The sequence below is a fragment of the Penicillium chrysogenum genome, assembly GCF_028827035.1.
Source record: "Penicillium chrysogenum strain IBT 35668 chromosome Unknown utg000002l_segment0_segment0, whole genome shotgun sequence".
Taxonomy (NCBI): Eukaryota; Fungi; Ascomycota; class Eurotiomycetes; order Eurotiales; family Aspergillaceae; genus Penicillium; species Penicillium chrysogenum.
The window spans coordinates 6,178,436-6,205,706 of record NW_026622750.1 but is presented as its reverse complement, the minus strand read 5'-3'; the positions used below and the strand labels follow the sequence as shown (position 1 = coordinate 6,205,706).

The window sequence follows — 27,271 nt, the reverse complement described above, 5'->3', positions numbered from 1 at the left end:
CATAGGTTGAATGTGATAATTACACTTGTACCTTAATCCAGGGTCAACTTGAAGCGATACGCGGGCAGCAACAACTGTTTTTAGATATATATTCGCTACGAGAAACGTGGGTCAGGGATGTGCTAACCGTATATAGTAAGGCGTCATGCAATATAGAGTTCAACGAAAAGTTGAAGAGAGCAAAGTAGTGAAGCAGATTTCGAGCGCATCTGTAAAGCAGGCTTTACAAAGTGTGGCACTGTGCAGACCCTAGGGTCATCTTTGAAAAATCGAGCTCTTAACAAGTGACGACTTGCCATTGATTATTGGTTTCTCATGACGTCTACATCTAGGATCGGATACTCGACGGATAGAGCGAGGTCCTTTGAAGGCCGATGACGGAACCTTTGTTTATTGAAGCACCGTGGTTCATTCAAATACTTTCTTCATTTCTCGTCTTTCTTCGTTTCTCGTAGCTGGCATCAAAGTTGGACCAACACCAAATTCTTCTCGTCCGACAGAGTCTCAATACCAAATTTCAAAATCCCCCAAAAACCCGCGTACTTGCGAAAGACCTCAGCGGATGGTTATAGTGGCTACCCATTAAAAATATGGCCAATACAAACCCGGTTGTTGATGTTACCGTAATCAGAGATCCTTGAGAGCAGGCCAGTGCTTCACAACCGAAGCGGGCCCAAATACAACCTTGTCCTGGACCGTACCCGGCTCAACAGTGAGACGAACGTATTTGTCTCCCAGGAAGAAGTACGCATCATTTGGGAAGCCTGGAGCAGGAACGACTGCATCAAGGCGGTGAATTCCCGCGCTGACAAGGACTGGCCATCCCTTGGCAATGGGAGCAGGACCAAAGACAATGGAGCTTTCAGCCTTGCCAGGAGTCAAGGTGACGCGCGCATACCGGTCCTTGTAGAAGACATAGGCATGGTTGGGCTCTCCTGGAGTGGGCAAGATTGCATCGACGGTAGGGAATCCGGCCTTGTCAAGCGAGGGCCAATTGCCGGTGATAGGTGCAGGCCCGAAGGTGACCTTGTCATCTCTGAAATTGATGCGAGCGTATTGGAGGCCACTGAAGACCCAGATTGAGCCCGTATTGTCGTTGATTGGGATGATTGCATCAACCATAGTGAATCCAGCTTGGACTAGCGACTTCCAAGGCTCCGCGTATGGCCTCGGGCCCCAGTTGATTTGGTCCATAGTGGTGCCTGGAATGACCTTGATGCAGACATAGCGGTCACCCTTGAAGAAATAGCCGTGGCCATTGGAGGGCTCAATGTACCCAGCGTCAATAGAGGCACCAGACATTATAAATAGAGAAGTAGGGAACTGATGATTGATTGAGGTTGATGAAGTAGAAGTAAACAGTCGGAAGATGAAGGGGTTATATAGCTTTCTGTGGGCTTTTCATTGATCAAATTCACATAACGTGACGGACTACAATATGGACGAGACCAATAACGAGAAATGACCAATCGAATAGTTGCCACTCAAACGGCGTACGTCTACGTCTGCATAACGCCACGACTGAATGCAGGAGGCAATATATGCGAAGTGAGGTTCCACAAGCACCACGACCTCCCAAGGCGAGAAGCATGATACGAACTATGGCATACACCGCTACTACGAGGGTACTGTATTAATTCAACTCATATAATACTCCAACGGTTACACTAGTGCAGGCTTTCAATATCATAGGAACCACTGTGTTACCAATATAAACATGACATAACAATTGGCGGCGGAATAGTTTTTTCTTTTTCACTAGAAGCCTGGGTACAAAAGCTAGCTTGTAGTCTAGCGGTGTGTAGTGGCGTCCTGGTTCTCCAGCCAGCCACGATAAACCCCATGTTGGCTTTACGCAGATAATGTGTATAATACTGCATTATGTGGGGTCGACTGTTCTTCACGGCCCGCAACCTTGGAAGCGGGGCGGCTGACAGATCGATATATCATACCTACCTAGGTAGGTACCTATTTACCTAGGTACCTACCTGGGTAGCCACTCCACATATGCAGCTACACCTGTACTGAGTGAAAATATTGAGGATGAGCAATTTTCCAAACCCTCGAATAACCCTGCAGTTCTAGTTATTTCTGATTGGCAATGTTGAATATTTTCGCTATGCCGAACAAGCCATACTAAATTCTAGAGAATCGATGAACTGGAATAGGATACTCTATGGAGAAGACTATGCGCCTTGATTCAAAAGGACGGGGACGGAAGAAGAGAGGGGAGAAAGAGAGACAACGGGACCTATCTATTGCTAACTCCAACTGACGCCACAAAAGCCCAGACATCCGACATGAATAAATCATTTGTCTAACCCCTCACTGGAGACGTGTCTGCGGGGCTAGGATGCAGTTGGGCGACCTAGCATTTGGTGAGTCTGGTTGGCATCTAGATGGTCACGGGTGACCCTCCCCTGGTTAGGAAAAAGCTACGCCGTGTAATGGAGTAAAGACTACCATTATCCTTGTTACATATTATATCATAATATAAAGGAGACCTCTTCGGAAAATTTGCGAAAGTAGGTTTCATTAAGCTTGAGGACACAGTCGATATATGTAAGGAACTTAACCTAGGTAACTTTGATTAAAGTCCAAGACCTTTGCATTTTGCACGACGACATAGGGAACCCTAAAGCTTGAAAGAAAAGCCTATATTAAGAATAAATACTAGTACGCGTACGCTGTGTCATTGCACATATCCTTGAAGGACCGCTAAGGTCCAGCCCTTCAAAGCCGAAGGCGCATCTCTCACCGATCATAAGCGATATGCACCTCCTGATAACCACGAAGGACTGTTATATCCAGAGACCTTATTCGATATAGCCAGTTGCAGACCACACATTAGTGGGTCGACCCGCGTCAATAGTAGCCCAGATACCTAGGTGAAGTTAGTAACTACAACATACCCAGAAGCAATCCTTGTCTGGACTTACCTGGGTTGTAGAGAGTCCGATAGCGCCTACCACTAATAGTCTTAAATTTCCTATGGCCTATAGGGCCTAGACTTCGTTAAGTAAAGTGCACACACCACCTATTTAACATGGACTCACAATTTGCCGAGCGAAGGTCCGGCCTCTTGTTACATTAAGCCGACTGGGCTGCCAATGTTTGGATCTGGTGGTCCTTCCCTCCAAGCTGGCGTTGGAGCTGGTCGACAAGTTGTTTGTTCTTTGTCGCCATTTCAGTTTCTCCCGCTGGCAAGTGGTCTTGTGGACCCTATAAAGTCGGAGTCAGCTCTAGCGCGTTGGTCAAAAGCCTTGTTGTGCCACGCTGGAGCTAGCGGCCTTGAGATACGTCGGCGAACTTGAGGTATATACCGACATTTAATGTTCTGGTCACAGTGTCCATTTAGCAACGCGCAACAATAGCGCTACTGCATAAGCTACAAATAGGATCTGAGGTGCTGTGAAAATGATGCTATGACAGCTTTCGACATCAGAAAGGGCCGTCATTCCACGCGTAATTTTAGGCGATGTCGCCCATTGAAATCTAACTATAGCCCCCTCATCCAGAAGGAACCACGCTCAAACAATGGGAATTATAATTCTTTAGCTGTGGTCGAAATATGAGTGCTATTGATCTACTTGTGTTCTGGGCGCGGAAGATAGGCTCAAGACTAGACAAACTTGATTGGCTGGAAAAGGAAACTAAGCTCGAGATCTCTATAAATTAAATACTAGGAAGTTGCTCTCTAGGGCCTAAGGCACCCATGCTTCGTCGGCGTGTGCCGTATTGTAAAATGTAGGGGTCCGATCAATGGTTTTCAACTCTCTGTGTTTCTATATCAGGTTTAAAATCACAAAATATTTGGGATCAATAGATCCCCCGGTCCGCCGGTATCCAATGTATCTGCTCATTTACCGGAGCTCATGACTGGGCTCCAAGGTTATCTGGCCCTGAAAACCGGTTGCAGCATCCGGGCACTTTCCAGTCTTACCATTCTCGATATTCCAAAACCTAGTGTTCATCCACGGGAAGGCTTGAATCATTCCAGGTATTAGAGCAGACGAGTGGTCTTTTCCCTCCAGAGGCCATTCAAACACACATGCTCCAACGTCTCTCCACTTTCCGATAAGTTTTTCAGTATCTTCAATTGGGGCGGTGACTTCATCAACTGTTCCGTAGAAGAAGACAAGAGGGAAGTTCGGCTTGTTTTCCTCGGTAATATTTTGCCCCATGACGCCAATTTCATTCAGAATGGGTTTGAACTCGGTCAAAAATTGATCTCCACTCTTAAAGAATGATGAGATGTTCCTTCCCGCTAGAGATTGCGCGAGCGTTCCCTTCTCATATGTGCACTTGTATTGCTCAAGGAGGAATCTTCTGTCTTGGTAGGCATCGGTTCGGAGATCTTCCCGCATCCATTGGTCCATCTCAGGATACGCGTTCATAATACCGAGCATAGCCCAGACATCAAGCTCAGCGAATTGACCCTCATTGACATTGTGGTACACCCTAGAGACATTGGGAGGCGCGCCGCCTATCACGGCACCAACGATTGGCAAATCCTCCGCGTACGACGCTTTCAGCTCGGTGGCCCACTCTGTCGCTAAACCGCCACCAGAGTACCCAACCATAATGACATTTGCGTCTTTATCAATCTCAGTGTCGTCTTCTTGTGCGAATGTCATAGCAGCTTTGATTGAATCCAAAGTCTGGTAGCCACTTTGTGGGCCAACAGTGAAGGCCGCATTTGAGCCCTCATAATCTGGAATGTTCAGGATGGGGCCTGTCTGGAGATAGGGTGTCAAGAAAGCAAGGTTGAGCTGGGTCCATCCTTGGCTCCATCCCTTGGCTCCATACTGAAGTCCAAATGATGGGGCGCAATTGGGGTCCGGAGAATCGTATGCACTCTGGAGAGAAATAACTCTCTTATTTCTAGGCGATACAGGAACAATTATAGTGGTGACTGAAGCATCTGGATCGCCGCGTACGTCCTGGGTAGAATATAGCAGTTGATATGCCTTGGCTTTGCTCTTCTTGTCGATGAACAACTTGGCGATAGTGACTTCACGCCTCTTCAGAATCGATCCTGGGGGTAAATCTTTCCAGTGATCCCCATCAGGCGGCAAGTAGAATGGATCCTCGATTGGAAGGAGTGGTGTTTCCGCGTTACCGGTACCAACCACATGCTGAAGGCCGAATGTTGAAATCAGAAGAACAGGCGATAAGAACCGCATCGTGGCCAATGGTGGACGCTCACTCAGAGCGAATAAGAAGAAAGTGCTTAGATATTTCTGCCAAAGAGTGTTGTCATCTAAGACCTGTCGGATCGCAATACTTATAGTGAAAAGCCTTATCCTGCATTTTGGAAGTCGATTTGGCATTCTATCCAAGGTTACATCCTATGAGTGGGATGGATGTAAGGGGCGAAGCGCATGACTTACAATTAATGCCGATCTTGCAAAAGCAGAGATCTGGCACTCTGACAGCAAATCTTTAAGAAACAGGTATGGTTTTTTTCTGTTGGGCTATTGACCTTGCCTCATCCACAGTGAACTTTAACATGCATGTGGCCGGGCTTCAACAAGTATGAAACACGTCTGCTTGCATTTCTCAAAAGCCTTTACCGCGCATACTAAAGGGAATGGGTAGAAACATATCATGAAAATAGGCCCAATTTTGACGACGAACTGATGTGGGCCTATTATTTGACGAGGTCCGGCCCGCCCGAAAGTATATTGAGCCACCTAGGAACCTTCCAAGGTTGGAAGCTCGCCGTACAAAAGGTACCAGATGCGCTCTACAATATGGTAAAACAACCAATTATCGTAAGCTTCTCTGTTTAGCCCCTGTGCGCCACTTTGTGGTGTCACACCGGATCTCGCTATGACGCTATTCATTATTGTGTCTGCAAGGAGAGTATGATCTATCGAGCATAATTCAACCGCTGATCCGTCACCTAGTGCGCGTTCAGCCAGGTGGACACATAATGTATTCTAAGAAATCAGCCAATACTGGGAGGCGGGTGGGAGGAGATCATAATCCACTAGATCATTCAGGGCTTGTGAATCGGCGTCGAGAGCTTCCGGGGAATGCCGGCGGCGCATTTAATAAATAGCTTGTCAACCATATAACCACAGAACGCGAACTATTGGTTGTATCGCATTGAAGAATCCTCCCCCCTTTCGGAATACAACAAAATCTTGGTGCATGAAGAAAAGGCCAACAACCAATCGCAGGATAGATCGATGCATATTCTCCATCGGATGGTTCAGCTTAGGTTGCAATATTCCCCCGGCACAGAAAATAGCGCAGATGTACTTAGTCTGTGCCTCAACTACAAAAAGTATAAAGGAACGGGGAAGGGACCGTAGTTAGGACCCTTCGTAGCCAACTGAATTCATACTTACGCTTAGGCAACTTCTCATGATGATTTCATCCAAGACCCTCTCTCTCACTGCTTTCTTCTTCATGGTTCCTGCTCTGGCACTGGATCCGGTACGTGACGTTCTTTCTATCCGTTAAATTGTATCCGAGAACCATATTAACTCTCTCTGGCAAAGGCCATCATTTGGTCGCAAGAGCCCTGCAATGGAGAATCGGCAGAAATACCAGCCAACAACCAATGCACTCCCGTGCCCGCCTCATTGTATGTGGAGACAGCGTTAGGAGGTGGAGAGAGACAAACCACTGACAGATCGACAGGGCTGGCAAAGTGACTGCCGTTACAGTCCCCGAAGATGTCGTGTGTAACTTCTTCAAGTGAGCTTTTTGTCAAACTCGGCCGTTATGGAACATACACTGACCCGTTGACACGAAGGGATGGAAATTGCCAGGAGCCAATTCTGTACTCAGTGGAAGACCCTGGTATCTGCGATTTCAGCGAGTGGGACACCGATGACAACAAGGTTAGAAATATGTCAGCTAGCATTCAGTGCTATGACAGTACCGCCTAGGGTATTTTTCATGACATGCTACGAGGGAAAATATTCGGCGAGCCTTACACTAGGAAGACATGCTCATCTGAGCGCGCAGATGATGGAACAATTCAACGCATATCTATTTCATGCAGCCTCCTTTCCATCGATTCATTATCACACCTTTCTTCTTCCAAATTTTTCCTTTCTGGTAGTATCTAGTGTCTCCAGTATCGTAGCCCTCAACAAATCATCCCACTGGCTGATATGACGGACGTAGAAACGGACCCGAGCCAACCTTGTATCCCATGATGCGATGATCACTTTGACATCGATTTGTTTCTCAACGAGATCCTATTCTGTAATGACAGCATGATTTTTATTAATCTAATTAAGAGATAGCTACAGAATTTACGCACCTATAGTAAGATTATCCTTTCATAAAAACGATTACAATTATAGCCTCAAAGCATGGCTATATGAGTATTAATGCTGATAGCTATGACCATCGAGGTATGAAGCCGCTGCACCATTCGAAGGTTGGAAAGAGTTCGCGGTGAGGCTACTGGGGCGGAACACCATTGCACGCCCTCCAGATAGACAGAAAGGGCAATGAGCGTTGAAGAGGATATATTTTACACTCCCATGAGGAAGACTCTTCCCAATCGCTGCGCATCGGCTCTCAACAACCCTTGACGCTGACATTCCGCCCCAAACAAGTCTTCAATCTCAGACCGTAAATCGCGCATCAAGACCTTCATATCCAACATGCGCTCTAGGCAGCGAAGTATTAAGCTTTTGACCATGTTGATAAATGCAGTGGGCAAGGCATCTGTGTCGTACTCATATCGAATTCCTAAGCCGCAATCATCGGCCTGCCATTCGAAGAGACATGAGAACTTTGAGCCTTCCGTGGAAATTTGGACTGGCTTCACTCCCTTGAGAGGGAAGGAATTTTTGACATTACCACCTGTCCGTTGGTCGTGGAAAGTGACCACGCAGTCGAACAAGGGTTGTTGCTGTCTTTGCCTGGAAGTTTGATGGCTTGGGAACGGTAGCCCTAAGTGGTCCAGCAGCGCGGCCCAGGGAATGGCATTTGCCAGAGCAGACTGAGATGACGATCGCATTTCTTCAAGGGCGTTCTCGGTTGTAGAATCGGCCTTTCCCAGCAGTATTCTAACAGGCAAAGGCTGAAGAAATAAGCCGACCACTTCCATGTCCATTGGGTCAGAGCGGTTCATGTATGGAGATCCGAGGAGTATATCATGTCGGCCACAGATAGTCTGAAGAACGATACCTACTACTGCCAAGCCAAATTGATGCAGTGTGGTTCCTTTCAGGGAAGAGATAGCGAGAAGGCTTTTGTATAACAGGGGCGGAATCGTCTGGAACACAGACTCTCCACGGTAAGATCGACACGATGGATTCAAGGTTGAAGTATCTGGAGCCGGAGCGTCTGTGACAGGAAGTCCCTTCAAATAAGTACGCCAAAAGGACAATTTGTCATTGCAAACAGGCTGATTCCAGACTGTGCTGTCGAAGTACTCGCGCGTAACTGGCTCCAATTCCTGACCGTAGTATACAGCGGCGGTCTCGCGCAAAATAACATTGAACGAAGTCAAGTCACAGACAACATGCGAAGCGCAAATGATGAGCTGATCTGGGGAAACCACGGCGCGGATAGGGCTTTCTCTGTCAAGGTTGAAGGGTGTGTTGATATACTCTCTGACGTCAACATTGCCTACAACAGGCACAGTGATCGAATCGCTTGTGATTAAACGAAGCGTCTTATCTTCCCGAGTTGTAAACCTGGAACGCAAAATTCGGTGGCGATTAAAGACTATCTGGAGTGCAGAAGCCAGCTTTTGGATGTCAACATCAGTCGAGAGGTCTGCAAAGTAAGGTACATTGAAGCTCGATGTTGTCTGCGAATGCTTATAACGGTGTATCCACTCGACCTCTGCTGATGAAGGAGTCTCTGGGCCAAGTGGCTGAACCTGAGCTTCCGGTAATACCAGGGGTGTGCCGTTCAGCTGTGACTCGCCCTGAGTCTGAATAAGACGGGCTAAATCTCGGAGCGTTGATGCGGAGATGATATCTTTTACGGTGATTGGGATGTTGAAAAGGCTCTTGATGCGAGCAGCCAGGGCAAGTTGGAGGAGAGAATGACCACCGAGGACAGCAAAGTCATCTGCGTTTGATATTTGCCTCTTGGAGTCCAACGTCAACAATTGTCTCCAGATTCCTGCAAGGGTCTCCTCTAGTGAATTCAAAGGCCGACTTGACTTGGGAGTCAGGTTGACGTGGGTCTTTGAGACAAGACCCTTAATATCGATTTTACCATTTTTGGTTCGGGGCAGCTTTGTCATGGAGTAAACGCTTTTCGGGGCCGAATGAGGTGGCAGCGATACGGCCAGCTGACGTCTCAATGACTCTGTATCGATTTCTGGCTCAACCCAGAGCACAACAGCGCCATTATCCGTGACTGCGACAGCTTTGGAGACCGAGCACATCGTCCGGTAAACGACTGCTGGGATGTCGTCCAAGTTGATACGGTATCCTCGAAGTTTGACTTGCCGATCATCTCGACCACAGCAATGCAGATTCCCATCCTCATCCATGAAGCCAATGTCACCGGTGCGATACATCATTTCTTGGTCAGAGCCCATGCAGAATGGATCAGGGACAATTTCTTCCGACGTCTTCTTTTCCATTCCAAGATACCCGCGGCATATCTGAACCCCAGCAATATATATTTCTCCGATCGTCAGTGTAGGTTGCAGCTCGAGGTGGTTGTTGAGAACGTATATGCGTGCTGATGGCAAAGGGCGTCCGAGGGTAACTGGAACGCCAGGCTTCAAACGATGATGACACACCAGCAAGGAAGCCTGCAAATGTGGTGTTAGCTCGGTGAGTATTCCAATAGATCAATAAAAAGGTGTCATAATACCTCTGTGGGTCCATAAATATTATAAAGCTCTCTGCCTGAAGCCCATCGTTCGACCAACGCATCTGGCACAGGTTCTCCACCGAAGTGAATCTTTGTGATGGTCAGGAAAGTAAAATAAATATAAAATGATTGTGTGCAAGAGGATATCGTACCGATTTCAAGTTAGGATAGTCTCGTGGGTCCAACTCTGCAGCCAGAGAAGGAGTGAGTGTTGCTACATCCACATCTGATAGGTGAGAGAATTTATCGTCCTTTCCCCGGGGCAGTACCAAACTACCCCCAAAACAGAGGGTTGAGAGAATCTCGTGGATACAGCCATCGAATCCTGGAGAGAGCATTTGACCGATTCGTGTGCCAGGGCGGCTCGTGGGTCGAGCGGGCGCGGAGGAATACAGGGCGACAATGCCCCGATGCCTGCACAGCACTCCTATGCCAAGTCAGTATTTCCACGTCATGTTGAGTATTCCCGAAGACGCACCTTTGGGCTGGCCAGTCGACCCAGAAGTGAAACAAAGATAAGCCGTAGAGCTAGGATGTGGTAACCTAGGCTGACTATCCGCTGGCTTGATGTTTTTGTTCAGAAGATGGTCTATCGCTAGTGTGAGTGGACCATTTGGTCCTGTCGTTTCCATTTGCGAAGTATTGGGAAGTAATAGGACTTGGGCCCCGCTGCGTACGAGGAGCTGAGCACGATATTCCTCAGGGTACGATGCGTCCACCGGACAATAAACTGTGTTGGCTTGCATGGCGGCGAGCATTCCGACAATCCAGTTGCTGGATCGGTCTGCCAAAACTGCAATAACTGCACCAGCGGGGACGAGCAAACCAATGACGCTCGCGATTTTATCCACACGTTCAGCCAGTTGAGTGTATGTCAAAGTCTTTCCCGCTGCTTCAATGGAGATTTCTGAAGCATTGTGCCACGTAGAATATTGAAACAGACTGCTAATGGTTTGACCCGAATTGCGTGTAAAGCTGGAAGTCGAGTTACCGTTTCCGGCTGTCAATATCTTGTCCCGCATGTGCGGGGGAACTTCAAGTCGAGACACTGCTGCACGGAGAGCCGGCTGTGGATCAGGGAATGTAAGATGCTACCATAGATATGTGCCATGTCTTGGACTTGACTTGGTGAGAACCTATCAGTCCTATAGAAGAGGCGGATACCTTCATCTGGGTCGATGACTAGGTTGAGAGGGATGTTGGCAGTATTTCGGAATGACGGATCTTGGAGGCACTTTATGGCTGTCGTTCCTTTTCTCAGCCCGCCATCTTGAACGGCAACGGTGGTGGAGAATGCCGGTATGTTTGATGGAATCTCCGAGACGTGTATGCTAGCCAGGCCTTGGATTTCACGGTGAATCTGCCGTAAAAAGGTTTCGGTAGATGAGGACCTGTCAACCTGAACAAGGATAGGTAGAGTTTGGATCAACGGGCCTATCATGGTGTCTGCCCATGCGAAGGGAAGATTGCGGCCCGAGAATACACTTCCGTACACGATTGTGTCCGAATTGGTGTAGGTTGTGAGAAGCAGTATCCATGCAGCATTAAATATGGCCGCTGGGGTAACATTCACAGCGCAGGCGTATTCTGTAACTTTTGCCCGATCTACACTCTCAGACACAGAAATCTGAGCATGACCTGGTTGACGGGGCTTAAGCAAACTGGCGTTCGGAGATGCTATGTCGCCGCATGCATCAGGTATGAGTGGCTCACGATCACTCCAAAATTGCTGAATTTCTGTACGCGCCGCATGCCGTAGGTGCTCCATATCCCTTGCCGCGACAGTGAATGGGAGAGATCTCTCAAAGGATCTGCCTTGAAGGACAGCATCCACTTTCTGGAAAATCAAGGACGCCGAAAATCCATCGACCAAGGCGTGATGTACAGTCCACACCACTGTGCTTTGGCCTCTATCGAGTCCACTGCCTTCGTAGTGCAAAACCGCAAAATTACTACCCAGGTCGGCACGGCTAATGAGTTTCTGTAACGCCACCTCAATATCATGTTGAGATTTCACCGATATCTCTTCCCAAACAAACAAAGCTTGCGGCTGCAAGTTCTGCATAGGTTCCTCCGTTGACCAGCTGAACGACGTGCGGAACATGGGCTCAACTGAGCAGACAGCCTCCCATGCCTGTTTGACCCTGTCAACATCAGCCGTAGCATAATGAGAAAGCTGTTGCACATAGTTCATCTCGGGATTGTCCATGGTAGCTAAGAGGAGAGCCTTCTGAAGGGGTGTGACCTTTGACTCCTTCTGGCACTGTTGTCTAGTCTTTTGCGTGGGGGGATGCGATCTCTGATCGTCACATCGACCTATCAACGCTTGGATGGATGGCTCCAAGAGGATGTGTCGCACGGGAACTGTAAATCCGTACTGACGACATAATGAGGATACCTTGATAGCAGCCAAGGAGTTGATTCCATAGCTAATTGCTGATTGATTGACGTCAATCTGACAAATTAGAATATTCGCTACCTGAGATAAAGCTGTCATAACAGCTTCACTCAGTGTGGAGGTAGCAGATATGGGCTCCTCTATTGTTGAGCCGACGGATTCCTTGATGATCGTCTTTAATGCCGTGACATCAGTCTTGCCGTTCATCATCGGGAGGGATTGCAGGACCAGGATGTGGTCCGGGACCATGTAAACTGGGGCATCCATCTTCCACCTGGCGAGTAGACTCGTTGTGTCGATTGGACCAGGACCAACAACTGAGACTAGGTGGCCATTGGAGAGGAGTGAGAACGAAAAGCTTAAACGATTGTCAAGCCGTAGAACCTTGGCATCAACATCCTGTGCGAGGTTGACGAGAAATCCACGGATCTTTGTAATCCTGTCCCTTCGCCCAAGGAATTCCAACTCCCGAGATCCCGAATCTGTGGTCACCCATTTGGCCATATCACCAGTGCGATATGCTCTCTCACCATGGTACCAGATGAACTTTTCATTGGTCAACCTCTCGTCGTCCCAATACCCACTCGCAAGACACCGTCCCGCAGCAAACATCTCTCCTTCCACGCCAAGCTCATTGACCAGCTGCATATCTTGGTCAACTAGCATGACCGAAGAGTGTGGGATACATTGACCAAGTCGAGTGGTATAATGCGTTCCGGTATTTATATTCGTTTGCAGGGTGCCCGCCAGGATGGTACAAGTGGCCTCGGTTGGCCCATAGGCAATGCAGATATCCAAGGTTGCCATCCTCCGCCAGTCTGTGATGAGCTTCTGCGAGGGAGTTTCGCCCCCTAACACAATTCTTTGAAGTCTGGGGTAATGGCAATAAGCACTTGGCGGAGTCAAAGCATCGAGGATGGAGGGCGTGACAGCTAAGATGTTGGCAGTTTCTGCACGATTCTGCAGATTGAGGGGGTTTCCAAGAACCACTGTACCGCTATTGCAAAGGGTACTGAAAAGTGCGCCCATGAAAGCTTTTAATCTTATTAGAAATCATCAACATCTCAACGGAGCAGTCACTTACCGTCAAACGCGATCGATAGTACAAGAAGCAGGCGGTCACCCGGTAACACTCCGAAATTGAATGGTGGAGAGGAAACAAGATTCAGCACTGAGTGATGCGTCAAAATCACTCCCTTTGGTTTGTCGGTTGTCCCGGAAGTGAATATAACACACATGGTGTCTGTGTGGCAATCGTGGCACTGAGAAACAGCAGTGTGACTTGCGTCCCAGTCTTTTGCTCTTTCAACCGAAACGCACTTGACCTGCCGATTCCTGATATCAGGCCGGTCTCCAGTGTATACAATCACATTTGCCTCCACTCGCTTGAGAACATAGTCGACCTTCTCTTGGGGCCATTGGGCGCGATCAACGGGCACATAAGATGCACCAGCCTTGAGGATCCCGAGGACGCCAACCACCATATCACTGCAAGAACTGGCCAGTAGCGGGATGGGCTTCCATTTATCAATGCCAACATTGCGAAGACGACCGGCTAGTCTTGAGGACTCGACGTCTAACTGACGGTATGACAAGCCAAAATCGTTCCCTTCGTCTACCGCAAGTTGGGAAGGCGTTCTTTCAACAGAAGTCCGGAATAAATCCAGAATTGAACTCGAAGCCATTTCTCAGGGACTAAACAAGCAGAGCGACAATGACCGCTCGCAAACGCTCTTTGGTAAGATGAAATGCCAGGCTCATTACCACACCGTATTTATCTTAACTAGTTCCTTTATATTCGTATAAATTCCTGCAAAGTGGCGATACCCAAGAATAAGCTCGGAGATCTGTAGACGTGATGCAGATCACATTACAGGAGTGGAGAATGTCAATCCTTGCATCCTCATATTCCAATAATTGACCCATGGCATGCAGACTAAAATCACAAGCTAGTTAAGTTACCGGAAAAGGCCAGCTGCGTCCGAATGTGGTGGATATGGGCACAATATCGGGATGAGGATGCTAGACCTAAGAGTCTAGACTACTAGTTCGAATTCCAAAACCACGAGCTTGTCGGGCTATTTCCTCCTTGGTAATCGTATATACTGTCTTAGTCCCTTTTGGTGAGCCACTGCACAAGCTAACTACTCACGAAATGTCGCACTTCTCTCTCCCGACCGCTATCCCTCTCGAGACCAAACCGTCGTTTGATGACATGATATCAACTATTGAAGATGTTGAACCAACCGACCCCTCTAACGTTTTTCCACACCTCAGCCCCAACGATGCGAGCATCATAAGAGAGTGGAATGGAAATGTGCCCAGAAAGGTCGAGCAATGCGTGCATGACCTCATTCAATATCGTAGCTTGTCGCAACCGGGAGCTATGGCAGTTCGTGCCAGTGATGGACAGCTCACGTATCATCAGCTGGACATGATGTCGTCCACGCTGGCAGCCCAGCTGGTCAGCTATGACATGGGCCCGAATCGGATTGTACCCCTCGTCTTCGAGAAGTCGATGTGGACTACAGTAGCTTTGCTGGGTGTTATGAAGGCAGGTGGTGCATTCCTCCTTGTCGACGTTGCCCACCCAGTTGCACGACTGAAGGAGATACTTGGTATAACTGCTGCGAAGCTTGTCATTGCTTCTGAGAGGCAAGCTAAGCTTGCTCAACAGCTCGATCTGGACGTGGTTTATGTGGGCGACAATGTGAATGCACCCAACAAGACTGAGTCGTGCCCTCCATTGGCGCCAGTCCCACCTCACCGTCCCGCCTACTGCGTTTTTACATCGGGTTCAACGGGGTCGCCGAAAGGATTCTGCGTTCAGCATGATGCATTTGCGACAATGGCGGCAGTTGTCCCGGAGGCGTTCAATCTGTCGTCGACTAGTCACGTCTTCCAATTCGCGTCTCACGCTTTCGACGCAAGTGTCTTTGAGTACCTTGCATGCCTCGTGATGGGTGGCTGTTTATGTATTCCCTCCGAATCTGCGCGCACGAGCTCCCTTGCCGAAGCCATCAACGAATTTCAAGCCAACTGGATTATCTTGACTCCATCAGTGAGCCGTATTATATCACCTGCTCAAGTACCAACACTCCGCACACTTGTCATGACTGGGGAACCTATGAGAGAAGATGATGTCAACAGATGGTCCAGCAATGTTCGACTTGTAAATGGCTACGGGCCTTCAGAGTGTGCTGTCTGCTGTGCTGTGTACCCATCCGTCACTTCTGCCACTGAGCCTGGTCAAATTGGCCGTCCACTCGGAGCTGTTCTCTGGCTTGTCGACGCGGAAGACCACGAGCGGCTAGTAGAGATTGGCACAGTTGGAGAGATTCTAGTTGAAGGACACACTGTTGGAAAGGGCTACCTTTCCAACCGGGAACAGACAGCCAAGAGCCTTGTTGATGCACCTCGTTGGCTGACAGATTTCCGACAGGCCCCATGCAGCCCGGTATACAAGACTGGTGACTTAGCCGTGTACCTGCCGGATGGAACGTTGCGGCTTCATGGGAGAAAGGATACCCAGGTGAAGATTCGAGGCCAAAGAGTTGAACTCGTGGAGGTAGAGCAACGACTGAAGAACTTCTACCCTCCTGAAGTCGAGATTGTGGCTGAAATGGCCAAGACAGCCCAAGAACCAATGCTCATCGCTTTTGTTTGTCATCCCCAGTATGTGGAACTGGGCGCGAGGATTCTGAGTGCGCCTAATGCTTCTTTCCTTGCCGCGTCCCAGGAAGCTGCGAACACGTTACGCCAAACTGCCCCTGATTACATGGTTCCCTCCACATTCTTCCCGGTCAATTTCCTTCCAACCACAATTACAGGCAAGACTGACCGCCGTCGGCTGCGGTTAGCGGTGGAAAGGCTGTCTCGCGTGGAGCTTGCTGAATATAGTACCCCTTCTACAGCCCCTGGCGATTCACGGCTCGTTTCAGACCCGACGCAACTAGCTTTGCGGAAGCTATGGTGCCAGGCGCTCAACTTGGGTGACGATGGAGATGGCATCGGGCCGACCCACAACTTTTTCCATCTTGGTGGCACATCAATTAATGCAATGGAACTTGCATCTTTGTGTCAGAAGAATGGGTTTCAAATCCGAGTTTCAACCATTCTGGCGAATCCTGAGCTAGACAAAATGTCCTCGGCAATTGATAATCATCATGACCAAGGGGAATGGCTTGTCAGCTCGATAAACTCCGTACAAGGTGTCAAGGAAGACCTAATCAACGCTAACCTTATACCCTCGCACGGCGTTGACGTTTTCCCTAGCACTGAATTCCAGAGATGGAATTTACAGCAGCCCTGCGACCACCTCTCTATCCAACTACCGGCGGCAGTAGATATCACACGCTTACAGGCTGCCTGGCAGGAAGTTGTGAACAGACATTCAGCGCTACGTACGGAATTCCTGTCCTGGAAGGATCACACATTTCAAGTTGTCCAGCATCATGTTCAGCTCTCATTGGAACGAATTGACGTCGATGACGATCTCTCATGCGCTATTGAGAGCCTCACGCATGAGCCATCACGCCAGTACCCATGCCTTGGCGCACGGCCATTCCATCTCACTCTGATATCGACGCGTGAACATCGAACCCTCTTGGTCCGTATCAGCCATGCGCAATATGACGGAATTTCATTGAAGATTCTTTACCGCGACTTGATGGCTGCTTATTCTGGGAGGCATTTGGCTCAAGGGACAGACTTCCCTGACTACATGAGGGTCCGTTGTGCTCAAAACGGGCCAAAAGCGTTTGACTACTGGCGAAAGGTACTTGACGGGGCCACGATGCCAACATTGTGGCAACCCCGCCCAGATTCACCGGGCTCTCTATCTCTCCACATGCAAGACGTTCAGCTCCCCCTGCCCCCCACCGGGATTACTCAGGCAACCTTACTCATGTCCTCCTGGGCCTGGGTCCTGGCGAGCATCACCGGCCAACAGGATGTCATCTTCGGGTATGTATGCGGCGGCCGAGACGTTCCATTGGATGGAGCAAATGACTTTGTTGGCTCAGCTGTTACTACGGTACCCTTGCGCCTCGTCATTCAGCATTCTTGGTCTATCGCCGATTTCCTCTGGGCGGTTCAGATGCAACGCATATCGAACGCTCAATATGAAGTCGTCGATTTTGAGGACATTGTTTCTCAAAGCACATCATGGCCTACGGGCACTCAGCTTCATAGCGTATTTTCCTATGAAGATTTCGGTGCTAGTTCCGATATCCTGCTTGAAGAGACCCGCTGTCCTTCCCGTTTCCATTTCCAAAAAGCCCCCACAGTACCTTACGCCTTGATTGCTCCTCAGGAGAATTCCACCGGGGTTCGGATCGCCGGTCGGACAGACTTCCTTTCCCAGGATGAAGCGGTGAGGCTTTGTGAAATGCTCAGCTCCACCGCAATCAACTTTGCGGAAAATCCCGACGGGGCCTTACCTTGGAGTGGTTAGAGGCTCCACAGCTAAGCAAGGGGGAGATTCGATCGATCTTGTGGAATTTCTGACAACAGGCGTCTCTTCTTTTATTTTTCGTTTAATTTTAGTTTAATCTTAGTTTATTTCTACTTTTTAATTTATTATATATAACGTAATCGGTAAGCGACCTCGGAGCTGCGCATGGAAACTAGTTGCGCAGCCCAAAACACATAGTAAATGCGATATTTTATCACATGGTATCTCGACAGCCACGCTGGTTCTGGCTTCATTGCTTGTTGATAGCTGTTGATAAGGCTTATAAACTCTATCGGTTAACCTTAGAACCTTCAGTGAACTGAAACCCTACCTAGGTATATTGTGGTTGTATGGTAAATTCCCGTGCCCTGAGGTAGAAAAATATATCTCCGTTTCGACACCATAGATTCCTGTTCCTATATCTTTTGAGCCGCAAGGGACATAGATTCAAGCCAATACACCACATAGTATGAGACCCCATGACTCGAACCCATGCATTTCACACAATTGCGTGCCTTTTTGTAGATACCTCCTAGTCCATACCTATTTAGTATGTAGTGTTCCAGAATTCTCATGCCTTAGCCCCTTACCTTCGTTGAGGAACGTTCTGGCTCGGTGATGGGTCCAGAGCTACGACTTGAGATCCCCATCATCTATTGAATCTATTCCTCGCTAGTGTATGATCTCCCAATTTAATGCCTGATAACCTTCTAGATTCACCCTGACATGAGGGCTGCATTTCCGTAATGTGACTTATCTCGGCGGTAGACCCATATTTGCGCGACGAAGATCAACGGAGAATTTCCCTTATATGTTCATGTTCGTCTCTACCATTCGTATGCCCTCAAATCGTTATACACCAAGATATACAAACGAAGTGCTGTGCTGGCGATTTCCTCAGCAATGATTGATGTCAAACTCCCCCTCGAAAAGGAGACTAGGTCGCCTTATTTAGAACAATCATTGCATTCTTGGATAAAAGTGCAAAAGTGTTCTGAGGAAACTTCTGTTTTTCTAGACGGCGAGAATTTAGACATTCCAAGTGTTGTCGCTGTTGCCAGGTAGGCTCAGGCTCCAGTCATGGTGAAAAATTGGACTAATACGCTCCTACCCAGACATCACGGGAAAGCCACCGTCAATTTAGACGGCAATATTGTCGACCGAGTCAATTCCAGTGTAAAATGGCTTCGAGAGTACCTCGCAAAAGGCTATGATGTCTACGGTTTGTCAACGTCCCAAAGTTACACATCAGGATTGTAGCTCATCTTATTTAGGTGTTACCACCGGGTTTGGCGGCAGTGCTGATTCGCGCACTCTGGATTTCCACGGCCTCCAGGCTGCTCTGCTGCAGTTAACCCAAACGGGGGTTTTGACTGAGTCCGACTTCGCCCCTGAGAAAGCCAACTACGATATCGGATTCCACAGCATGCCAGTCACCTGGGTGCGAGCCACGGTCCTTGTTCGTTGCAATCACCTGCTTCGGGGACACTCTGGCGTGAGGTTTGAGATTATCGAGAATCTATTGAAGCTACTGGACCTTGGAATGACTCCAGTTATTCCATTACGAGGATCTATTTCTGCCTCCGGAGACCTGATGCCGTTGGCCTACATTGCTGGTATCCTCGAAGGCAATCCCGATATCAAAGTGCATTGGGATAAGGACGCCAAAGGAGCTCCGACTGTCATCTCTGCACCAGAAGCTTTGAATATTGCGAAGCTTGATCCGATAATTTTGGGACCTAAAGAAGGCTTGGGCCTGCTCAACGGAGCGGCAGCGTCTGCAGCAGTGGCAAGTCTGGCGGTGTACGACACCAATCAGCTCGCTACCCTCTCTCAAGTAATTGTCGGAATGTCCTGTGAAGCGCTCCTAGGCAATGCCGAAAATTACCACCACTTTGTTGCTGCTATCCGGCCGCACAGTGGTCAGCTAGAGGTCGCTCGCAACATTCGAAACTTTGTGCGGGGCTCTTCCCTTCTGGAAACGTCTGAAACCAAAGATCGCACCCGTGCCGGTTTATTCCAGGACCGCTATGCGATTCGTGGTGCATCTCAGTGGCTTGGTCCTGGGCTCGAGGATCTTCTGCTCAGTATCAAACAGCTCAGTGTTGAGTTGAACTCTACCCAGGATAACCCTGTGATCGATACAGCGTCAGGAGAAGTCTACTCTGGATGCAATTTCCAGGCTGCCTCTGTCACAACAGCGACCGAAAAGACGCGTCTAGCGCTACAAATGATGGGCAAGATGCTGTTCAGCGTTTCTTCCGAGCTCATCAACCCTGATCTGAACAGAGGACTACCTCCCAACCTCACGGCCGATGACCCGAATCTCTCCTTCACTATGAAGGGAGTTGACATCAATATGGCAGCGTACATGTCGGAGCTCGCCTTTTTGGCAAACCCAGTTTCATCGCATGTCCAATCAGCCGAGATGAATAATCAGCCAATCAACTCGCTCGCCCTGATCTCTTCAAGGTATACTATGCAGGCGGTGGAGACTTTATCCTTGATGTGCGCCGCTCACCTTTACGTTGTCTGCCAAGCTCTTGACCTTCGAGTCCTCAGTGTCCAATTCCTGGACACCCTGGACATGGAACTGGACAAGATCACTCGCGATGTCTGCGATCAGCTAGCCAATGAGCAGCTAGATTCCTTGGTGGCATCCTTGTCAAACGCAGCACGCAGTTCCTGGTCTGCCTCCGCACGGGAAAACCTCCAGCGCCGTGCCCAGCTCCTTGCGAACGAAGTGGCAAATCCACTAATAGACTTCTTGCAAAAACATGGCTCAAGTTCTTCTCAGTACCCTGAGCGCCTTTCAACAGTTGCTGAAGTCAAGGCCCGTGTTGGCGCCGTGTGTGAGACCCTATATGCAACAATGCGAACAGCAGCCTGCTCGGACCCTCAAACCGAGAAGTATCTTGGAGACGCGTCTAAACTACTCTATCACTTTGTTCGACGCGAGCTAGAAGTCCCCTTCCACACGGGACGGGTTGAACACCCAACGGTGAAGGAAGGATTCAAGCTGAACCGCGGACGCAAAACAGTCGGGTCCTGGATTTCTATCATCTATCAAGCCATTCGTGGCGGTCAGGTTGCGACCACACTGACACAATTGGCGGATTGCTTTCACCATTGCCGGGACACAAAAGTGGTGGAGTGAGTGACTAGAGGCACATGGGAACCCACCTTAAAGCGCAATGCCTTAGAATGTTTTCCTATATGCTAGTTTGTTAATTTAACTCCCCAGATAAATTTGGACTTTAGCTCTGGCCTTCGACTCCATAGCCTATTTACTGTGGTACCTGACCCAAATGTGTTTCAATGGCCTGGACTTCCCAGTGGTAGCTACAGAGAGTAGTAGTACCTCATTCCTAGGCTTTTACTTTAGGCGGCCGGTAAGGTGCTGTCAATTTGCTATTGCCCATTCGGTGGAGTACATTCCAGCCTCGAAGAATAGTTACAGTATCCAAGATTTTTATCACTCTAAGGATCTATAGAATAATATACAATGTCCCTGCATTCTTTCTACGCACCCTTGCATCCTTTCCGATGGCCAGACGGACAGAATAAGGAGTTCCATCACCACATACCTTTCCTTGGCCACGAACCAAATACACCTGTCTCAAAAGAGGTGCAGTTAGGTGGATTTTATACTTTCCAGCCCACTTTCCCTTGCATGTCATATATTCAGCTGCACGAGACTTGTTAGTTCAATGCACGCATACAAATGGAACCTGTGAGCTATTGGTACTAGCTCAACTGATAGTGCCCAACTATGCAGGCGGTGCGGGTGTGGAGCTGTGTGGTATGTTCACGCACAAAGACTCCTAATTCCCTGCTCGCCAGTCAAGGTTTTCATACCCATCCATCACCCTGGAGTATATTGTGTCTTCCAAAGAAATGTCGCTCATTCATGTTAGCCTTCTACTGGTGCTCGCCGTGGTGGTCTGGTGCAATGGGTACCTGACCAAAACACTCAACACAATCATATCAGCACCTATCAACGTAAGTCTTTTGCTGCTATTGTGCATAACGATAATTGACAGCCATCTGGTAGGCCTATCTATGCTGGAAAAACCCGGTCAAATCGCTGAACAAATCCAAAAATATACCAACTTGCCCATTCCAGCTTCCAAATGGCCAAGGGAACGTCAAATTTGCGGAGGGCCGAGCTTACTCCCGCAAATGGGCGAGTAGTTTCGGCCAGATATATCGTATCTGGGCTGGTACTACACCTGAAGTGTATGTTTCACAAGGTCCCCCTAAATTGCAGCGAACAGAGAGAGCTGACAGCTTGGAGGGTCCTTACCCGTCAAGAGCATATGCCCATAGTATTCAAAGACTCCCACCTACATGCCAAGTCCGTCAATTTTGACGCTGGCTGGCTTTTTGGTGAACTTGTAGGCAAAGCTGTGGGCCTTCTTAGTGGGCAAGATTGGAACCGGGTGCGAGACGTCTTTGCGCCCAGTTTCCATCGAACCAAAGTCGACGAGTTTCTACCCGTCATGCAACGACGTGTCAAACAATGCCTTGATGAGCTGCACACGTCACCTAAAGTCCACGCGGATGGGACTTTGACAATCAGTCCGGCTGATGATCTACGACTGTTGTCATTTTGGGTGCTCTGTGATATCCTGTACGGAGACATGACGCCAGGCATGGAGGCCAACATGCTTGAGATCGTCAGTGAGAGGGAGCGGGTCTGGGCAAACGTTACTGCCGGAGGGCTCTCCCGCCTTTCCATCGGACGATACTTGCCAACTTCTTCAAAACGAACACTCAAGCTCTTCCGCGCGCACTGGTACCAATTCAACCGACAGGCTTGCAGTCGTGCTCGCCGTGAACTAAATGGAATACCGCCAGTCTGCGCCTATTATGATGCGGTGGAGCGCGAGGAACTCACAGAGAGAGAAATGCTCGATACAATGGATGAAATCCTGTTCGCCAACCTCGATGTAACGATTGGCAGTCTCTCTTGGGTGCTGATATTCATGGCCACGCATCCTAAGATTCAAGATCAGCTACGGGAAGAGATAGGCAATAACTCCTCTCAGGAGTCTCCCACACTTTGGGACCAGTACATCTCCGGGTCATCTACGCTCTTGATGGCGTGTCTTCTCGAATCCGCTCGTCTACGTCCAATTGCCTCATTCTCTGGCGCGCAAAGTCCACCGACGGATCGCGAAGTGGGCTCGTACGTTATACCTGGAGGCATGAATGTCACAGTGGATATTCACGGGTTGAACACTGACGATCCCTCTTGGGGAGACGACCGCGATCAGTTCAATCCACGTCGGTTCCTTGATGCCAAAAGTCACTCCTTATTCCGATACCGGCTGTGGCGATTTGGGTTTGGTCCGCGGCAATGCCTCGGAAAATACCTCGCCGACCTGTTTCTAAAGACCCTCTTGGCCCATATTGTTGAGAATTACCGCATCGAGATGAAAGATGCCTCGCCTGTATCTTTGGATGATCTGAAGGGGAACTCAGCCGGGTGGATCAATCTAGCTGCGGAGGATGTCGTCTGGGTGCCAATTAAGTAAGTCTGACGAGTCTGAACAATGCATAAGACTGTTCGTTATGCGTATCCCCTGTAAATCTCAACGTTTCATTGTGCAATTTCGTGATGTAAAACTGTTGGATGCCTGCGGCATCACCATGTGATAGAACCTACATGTATGATAGCTCTGTCTCCTTTCCTTCTCTTCCTTCTCTCCTCGTGTGAGACAGTCAATCCACGCAGTGTTTTCTCCATTCCATTTTTCATCTGGATTGCGTCTCCATTAAAAACCACATATCTAAGTAACCTTGGCACAATGTTTAAAACTCCGTTACTGCTATGAAGCAATGGAAGTAAAATAGGTGGGTCGCGGGCAGATATAATATTTATAACAAATAGCTGAACTGCTTCCCTGCTACCTCAGGAATTCGTCTTCTTCTCCCACTTTGAGCCAAGAGACTGCTCCAAGCCCTTGAAGTCGTTCACCCGGTGCTCTCCCTTCGCAGGAACGTTGACGGGGACATATTCCTTATGAGACAATATAGCCTCAACAGCAATGGGAAACTCCTCGTAGGCAGAGGACTGGCAATCGTGCCCAAGAATCCACGTTGGCCGTGGAGTCTTCATCAGGTCCGGGTTCTTTTTTATTGCGTCCCAATCTGGCTGGTGCCATGAATCGTGGTTCTCCTTGCCACCGGTTTGGATCAGAGTGGCTCGTTGGTACCTGTCCAAAAAAATCAGTAACGTACACAGCACGATACTCATAACGATGGATGTAGCAACCTGATCTTTTCCGCAACCCGTAACCCGAGGGGCACGTTCTTTTTCCCTGCAAGCTCCAGACAAATTGCCAACACAGCCGCATCTTCAATAGCCTGACTTGCGCCTTGGCCAGCCATAGGAAGATAAGGATGGGCAGCATCTCCTACCAAGAGAACTCGCCCTGCGGGGGATAGCCATGTCTCAAGGGGAGACCTCGTGAGGAGGGGGAAATTGATCGCCTTGCCGGGCGGTGTCCGTTTGATTATTGGGGCAATCCGGTCCCAGCAAGGCCAGTCCTTGATCTGGTCAAGCACATCCTGTACATTAGCCGGAGCTGTCCAGGACTCGCGAGCGTTGCCCTTGGGGTCCGGATGGGTAAAGATCCACATCACAGCCTTGCCTAGCTTCACAGTGCACATGGTGAACTCGCAACCCTTGCCCACGAATGCTAACGCCTGGTCAGTTTTTCCCGCACCGGCAAGCAACCAGTTTGCCTCGGCATCTGAAGCTATCTCATCGGCGTCGAAGTATGCCCGGAATGCTGCATATCCCGAACTCACGGGCGACGGATCCTTGCCCGTCACGAATCCTCGAGCTTTGCTATGCACACCATCGCTAGCGATTACACAATCGGCCCACACCTTCTGGTCATTGACCACCACGCCGGCCCCCTCGTCTGTCTCGAAATATTCCGAGACTCGCGCACCGAACCGGACTTCAATCCCAAGTTCCTGCGTATGCTGATACAAAATACTCGCCAGGTCACACCGGTTCAAAAAGAACCCATCGCCCTTTCGGAATCCAGACATCGCATTTGTAACAATGAAAGTCCCCGCATAGTCGTGTATGTCAACCGCTCGGACATGGCTGACCTGGGCCTCGAGCTGTCTGTGAATATGCCCATTTGTCCCCCATTTGGAGACTATACGAGCCGCGTTGGTTCCGATTCCAATGCAATCGCCTTCTTCCTGATTAGATGCATTTTATCACGTTTTCCAGGTTAATATATCCCAGGATCGACATACCTTGAGCTCGTGGTGAGGAGGCCTTTTCGATGATTGTCACCGAATGACCTTTGCGGTAGCATTCAATGGCTGCAGCTAATCCTCCTATTCCTAATCCGACAACAATAACTTTTATTCCACTAGATCGAGGCTCAGCAACAGCGTCTGGGCCGCGTACCAATGATACAGTCATGATGAAGTTTAACGAGCTTGAAATATTCTTCGGGGTAGAATTAGAGGGCGGATTTTCGAATGATTTGGATGTGTAAATCCAAGCCCACCAAGGCACGCTAACAATATGCAAGGGTTAGCGGCTTGCATATACATACTGTGGAAAATGGTTACTTGCTATTTAGTGAACTTAATCCCGATCCTCAATGCACTTTTAGGCAGAGATTAGTCCCATGGATATGATAAGTCCGCCTTCATCCTGTATGCTGGTTGTAAAAATAGTAGTGCATCACACCGCCACTTCTACAGGGTTCTTTGATATGGCCGACTCGGAACAAACTGTAGTAAACTAAATAAAATGCAGCAGACCAAGTTACCATAATAAGATGCAGTCCATGTTACGTAGATTGCGACATGACTCCAGTTCATTCGAGATGGTCGCGATAACGAAGCGTGATCCCATATGGAACTGAACCCTCGGTAGGTGACTCTCGGGCTAATCCCTCATTTCCTGCCAAGTCTCTCTTCCCATTACCATACTCTTTAAGTACATTAATTCTCTGCTTGTCGCTTCTGCTTTCTTCCCGGAAAAAGGGTCCCTGTACTTGCCATCGATATGGACATCAAATCGGATCCAGAGACGAAGGCTTAGCTCTAAGCCAACTCTTGGGGAGATGCCTTCTTCCGAATATCCTTCCATCCCATCCCGGGAACAAATAGGATACAGCATGCTCCAAGTGCAGCGGTCATGTAGAAGACATGATCCACGCTCTGATAGTAGGCTTTTAAAACAGCAATCAGATCTTGACCAGATACGACGTTCCGAATACCAGTCGCACCGCTGTTTATAATGGTTTGAGGATCGGAACCAGGCGCGTATTTGGGCACCAGAGTCTTCAGCCCACTTGAAAAGATTAAGTCCGCAATTGTAAGCCACACTGCACCCGATAGTGTCTGAGCAAACATGAGTACAGACATGGAAACGGGTATTTGACTAGGCGGGAGTGTGTTTTGGATCGCGATGATAGGCTATTGCGTCAAAAGGACAATATTAGCTCGATACAGAACGTGTTTTGGGCAGCGGGGGATGAGGTACCAATTGAAAGCCTGCACCTCTGCCAACTCCAACTAAGATTTGATGCCCGACCCATTTTGCTGTGGATGTATATGGATTCCATGTTGACATCAAACCGTTGCCGATAGAGGTAGCCACTGCGCAGAAAATGCCCCATGGCCAATAGTATCCAAGCTTTCCAACTAAACCATAACTCAGCATCAACTCATTACTTACAAGCAAGAGGTAGGGGTGGAATAAAAAGGTAGGACTCACTTAAAACCCCGGACAAGATTGCGAACACCAACTGCGAAAGGATACTGGGCAGCATATAGACTCCGCTCATCATGGGAGAGTCATCCTTGATAGCCTGGAAATAAATTGGAAGATAATACGACTCAGAGACGGTCATACCAAAGAGGCTCATTAACATTAGACAGCTTGACCAAACAGTTACCTTGGAGATCATCGAAAGAGGAATCATAGCATTATGTCCTTTGTGATACTCCCAAAGTAGGAAAATTATGAATGCACCGCCAGCGCCGCAGAAAAGCCCGACCACAGTCGCACTATTCCAGCCATATTGGCTTCCGCCGTAATCAAGCGCAAGGAGAAGTTGGATGGAAGCTGGAGCGAATAAAATGAAACCAACGAGGTCAAGCTCGTGGAGAATGGTCCGGCCTGCAGATTCGCGAGGTAATTCAGTAGCATGGTCGGGTATATGGAGAAAGACTGTGAGCAATACAGCAATAACTCCAATAGGTATATTGATATAAAAGCCTGTTGTGGAGTATGGTTGGTCAACTCTTGCTTTCTAAGATGGGCTTCCAGGGGAATTACACCATCTCCAAGTTGTATACTCCGTCAATGCACCTCCAAGTAAGGGACCTATAACATGACCCAATTGAGAGACTATTGTATCGAGTTCAGTTCATGATCAAGCGGCTCATAGAGTATTAGTACTGACTGCCCATCATGGCCCCGACGAGCGCTGTATAGGGGTATTAGCAACTTCATCTAATTCCATCGGGATCATGTGCGTACGGGGCGACTTTTGCGAAGGAACAGAAGTTGAAATTATAGTCAAGGCACCACTGTTCAATCCAGCTGACCC

At 48.7% G+C, this 27,271-nt stretch overlaps 9 protein-coding genes across 9 annotated transcripts; 4 read left to right on the top strand and 5 right to left on the bottom strand.

Moving 5' to 3' along the window:
• Positions 1 to 627: 627 nt before the first annotated feature.
• Positions 628 to 1,302, bottom strand: N7489_005583 (uncharacterized protein; the record flags this gene model as incomplete). The annotated part of the gene is made up of 1 exon (XM_056711335.1): positions 628 to 1,302. The coding sequence occupies one exon, from the start codon at positions 1,300 to 1,302 to the stop codon at positions 628 to 630; it is 675 nt and encodes a 224-aa protein (XP_056569756.1).
• A 2,561-nt stretch (positions 1,303 to 3,863) lies between these two features.
• Positions 3,864 to 5,186, bottom strand: N7489_005582 (putative lipase; the record flags this gene model as incomplete). The annotated part of the gene is made up of 1 exon (XM_056711334.1): positions 3,864 to 5,186. The coding sequence occupies one exon, from the start codon at positions 5,184 to 5,186 to the stop codon at positions 3,864 to 3,866; it is 1,323 nt and encodes a 440-aa protein (XP_056569755.1).
• A 1,192-nt stretch (positions 5,187 to 6,378) lies between these two features.
• Positions 6,379 to 6,905, top strand: N7489_005581 (uncharacterized protein; the record flags this gene model as incomplete). Its single annotated transcript, XM_056711333.1, has 4 exons — positions 6,379 to 6,447; positions 6,513 to 6,598; positions 6,655 to 6,711; positions 6,770 to 6,905. 4 exons carry the CDS (start codon positions 6,379 to 6,381, stop codon positions 6,903 to 6,905), a joined length of 348 nt encoding a protein of 115 aa, XP_056569754.1.
• Positions 6,906 to 7,501: 596 nt separating this feature from the next.
• Positions 7,502 to 13,899, bottom strand: N7489_005580 (uncharacterized protein; the record flags this gene model as incomplete). The annotated part of the gene is made up of 6 exons (XM_056711332.1): positions 7,502 to 9,754; positions 9,817 to 9,906; positions 9,969 to 10,243; positions 10,295 to 10,867; positions 10,981 to 13,248; positions 13,299 to 13,899. 6 exons carry the CDS (start codon positions 13,897 to 13,899, stop codon positions 7,502 to 7,504), a joined length of 6,060 nt encoding a protein of 2,019 aa, XP_056569753.1.
• A 470-nt stretch (positions 13,900 to 14,369) lies between these two features.
• N7489_005579 (non-ribosomal peptide synthetase) lies at positions 14,370 to 17,669 on the top strand (the record flags this gene model as incomplete). Its single annotated transcript, XM_056711331.1, has 1 exon — positions 14,370 to 17,669. One exon carries the CDS (start codon positions 14,370 to 14,372, stop codon positions 17,667 to 17,669), a length of 3,300 nt encoding a protein of 1,099 aa, XP_056569752.1.
• Positions 17,670 to 18,572: 903 nt separating this feature from the next.
• Positions 18,573 to 20,826, top strand: N7489_005578 (uncharacterized protein; the record flags this gene model as incomplete). The annotated part of the gene is made up of 3 exons (XM_056711330.1): positions 18,573 to 18,730; positions 18,785 to 18,891; positions 18,944 to 20,826. 3 exons carry the CDS (start codon positions 18,573 to 18,575, stop codon positions 20,824 to 20,826), a joined length of 2,148 nt encoding a protein of 715 aa, XP_056569751.1.
• Positions 20,827 to 21,566: 740 nt separating this feature from the next.
• On the top strand, positions 21,567 to 23,203 carry gliC (cytochrome P450 monooxygenase gliC; the record flags this gene model as incomplete). Its single annotated transcript, XM_056711329.1, has 3 exons — positions 21,567 to 21,671; positions 21,724 to 21,908; positions 21,967 to 23,203. Coding segments are annotated over 3 exons (1,527 nt in total), but the record flags the coding sequence as incomplete, so codon positions are not given.
• Positions 23,204 to 23,586: 383 nt separating this feature from the next.
• On the bottom strand, positions 23,587 to 25,125 carry fqzB (FAD-dependent monooxygenase fmqB; the record flags this gene model as incomplete). Its single annotated transcript, XM_056711328.1, has 3 exons — positions 23,587 to 23,890; positions 23,950 to 24,892; positions 24,954 to 25,125. 3 exons carry the CDS (start codon positions 25,123 to 25,125, stop codon positions 23,587 to 23,589), a joined length of 1,419 nt encoding a protein of 472 aa, XP_056569749.1.
• Positions 25,126 to 25,757: 632 nt separating this feature from the next.
• N7489_005575 (uncharacterized protein) lies at positions 25,758 to 27,131 on the bottom strand (the record flags this gene model as incomplete). The annotated part of the gene is made up of 4 exons (XM_056711327.1): positions 25,758 to 26,132; positions 26,167 to 26,360; positions 26,395 to 26,937; positions 27,125 to 27,131. The coding sequence occupies 4 exons, from the start codon at positions 27,129 to 27,131 to the stop codon at positions 25,758 to 25,760; spliced, it is 1,119 nt and encodes a 372-aa protein (XP_056569748.1).
• Positions 27,132 to 27,271: the final 140 nt, after the last annotated feature.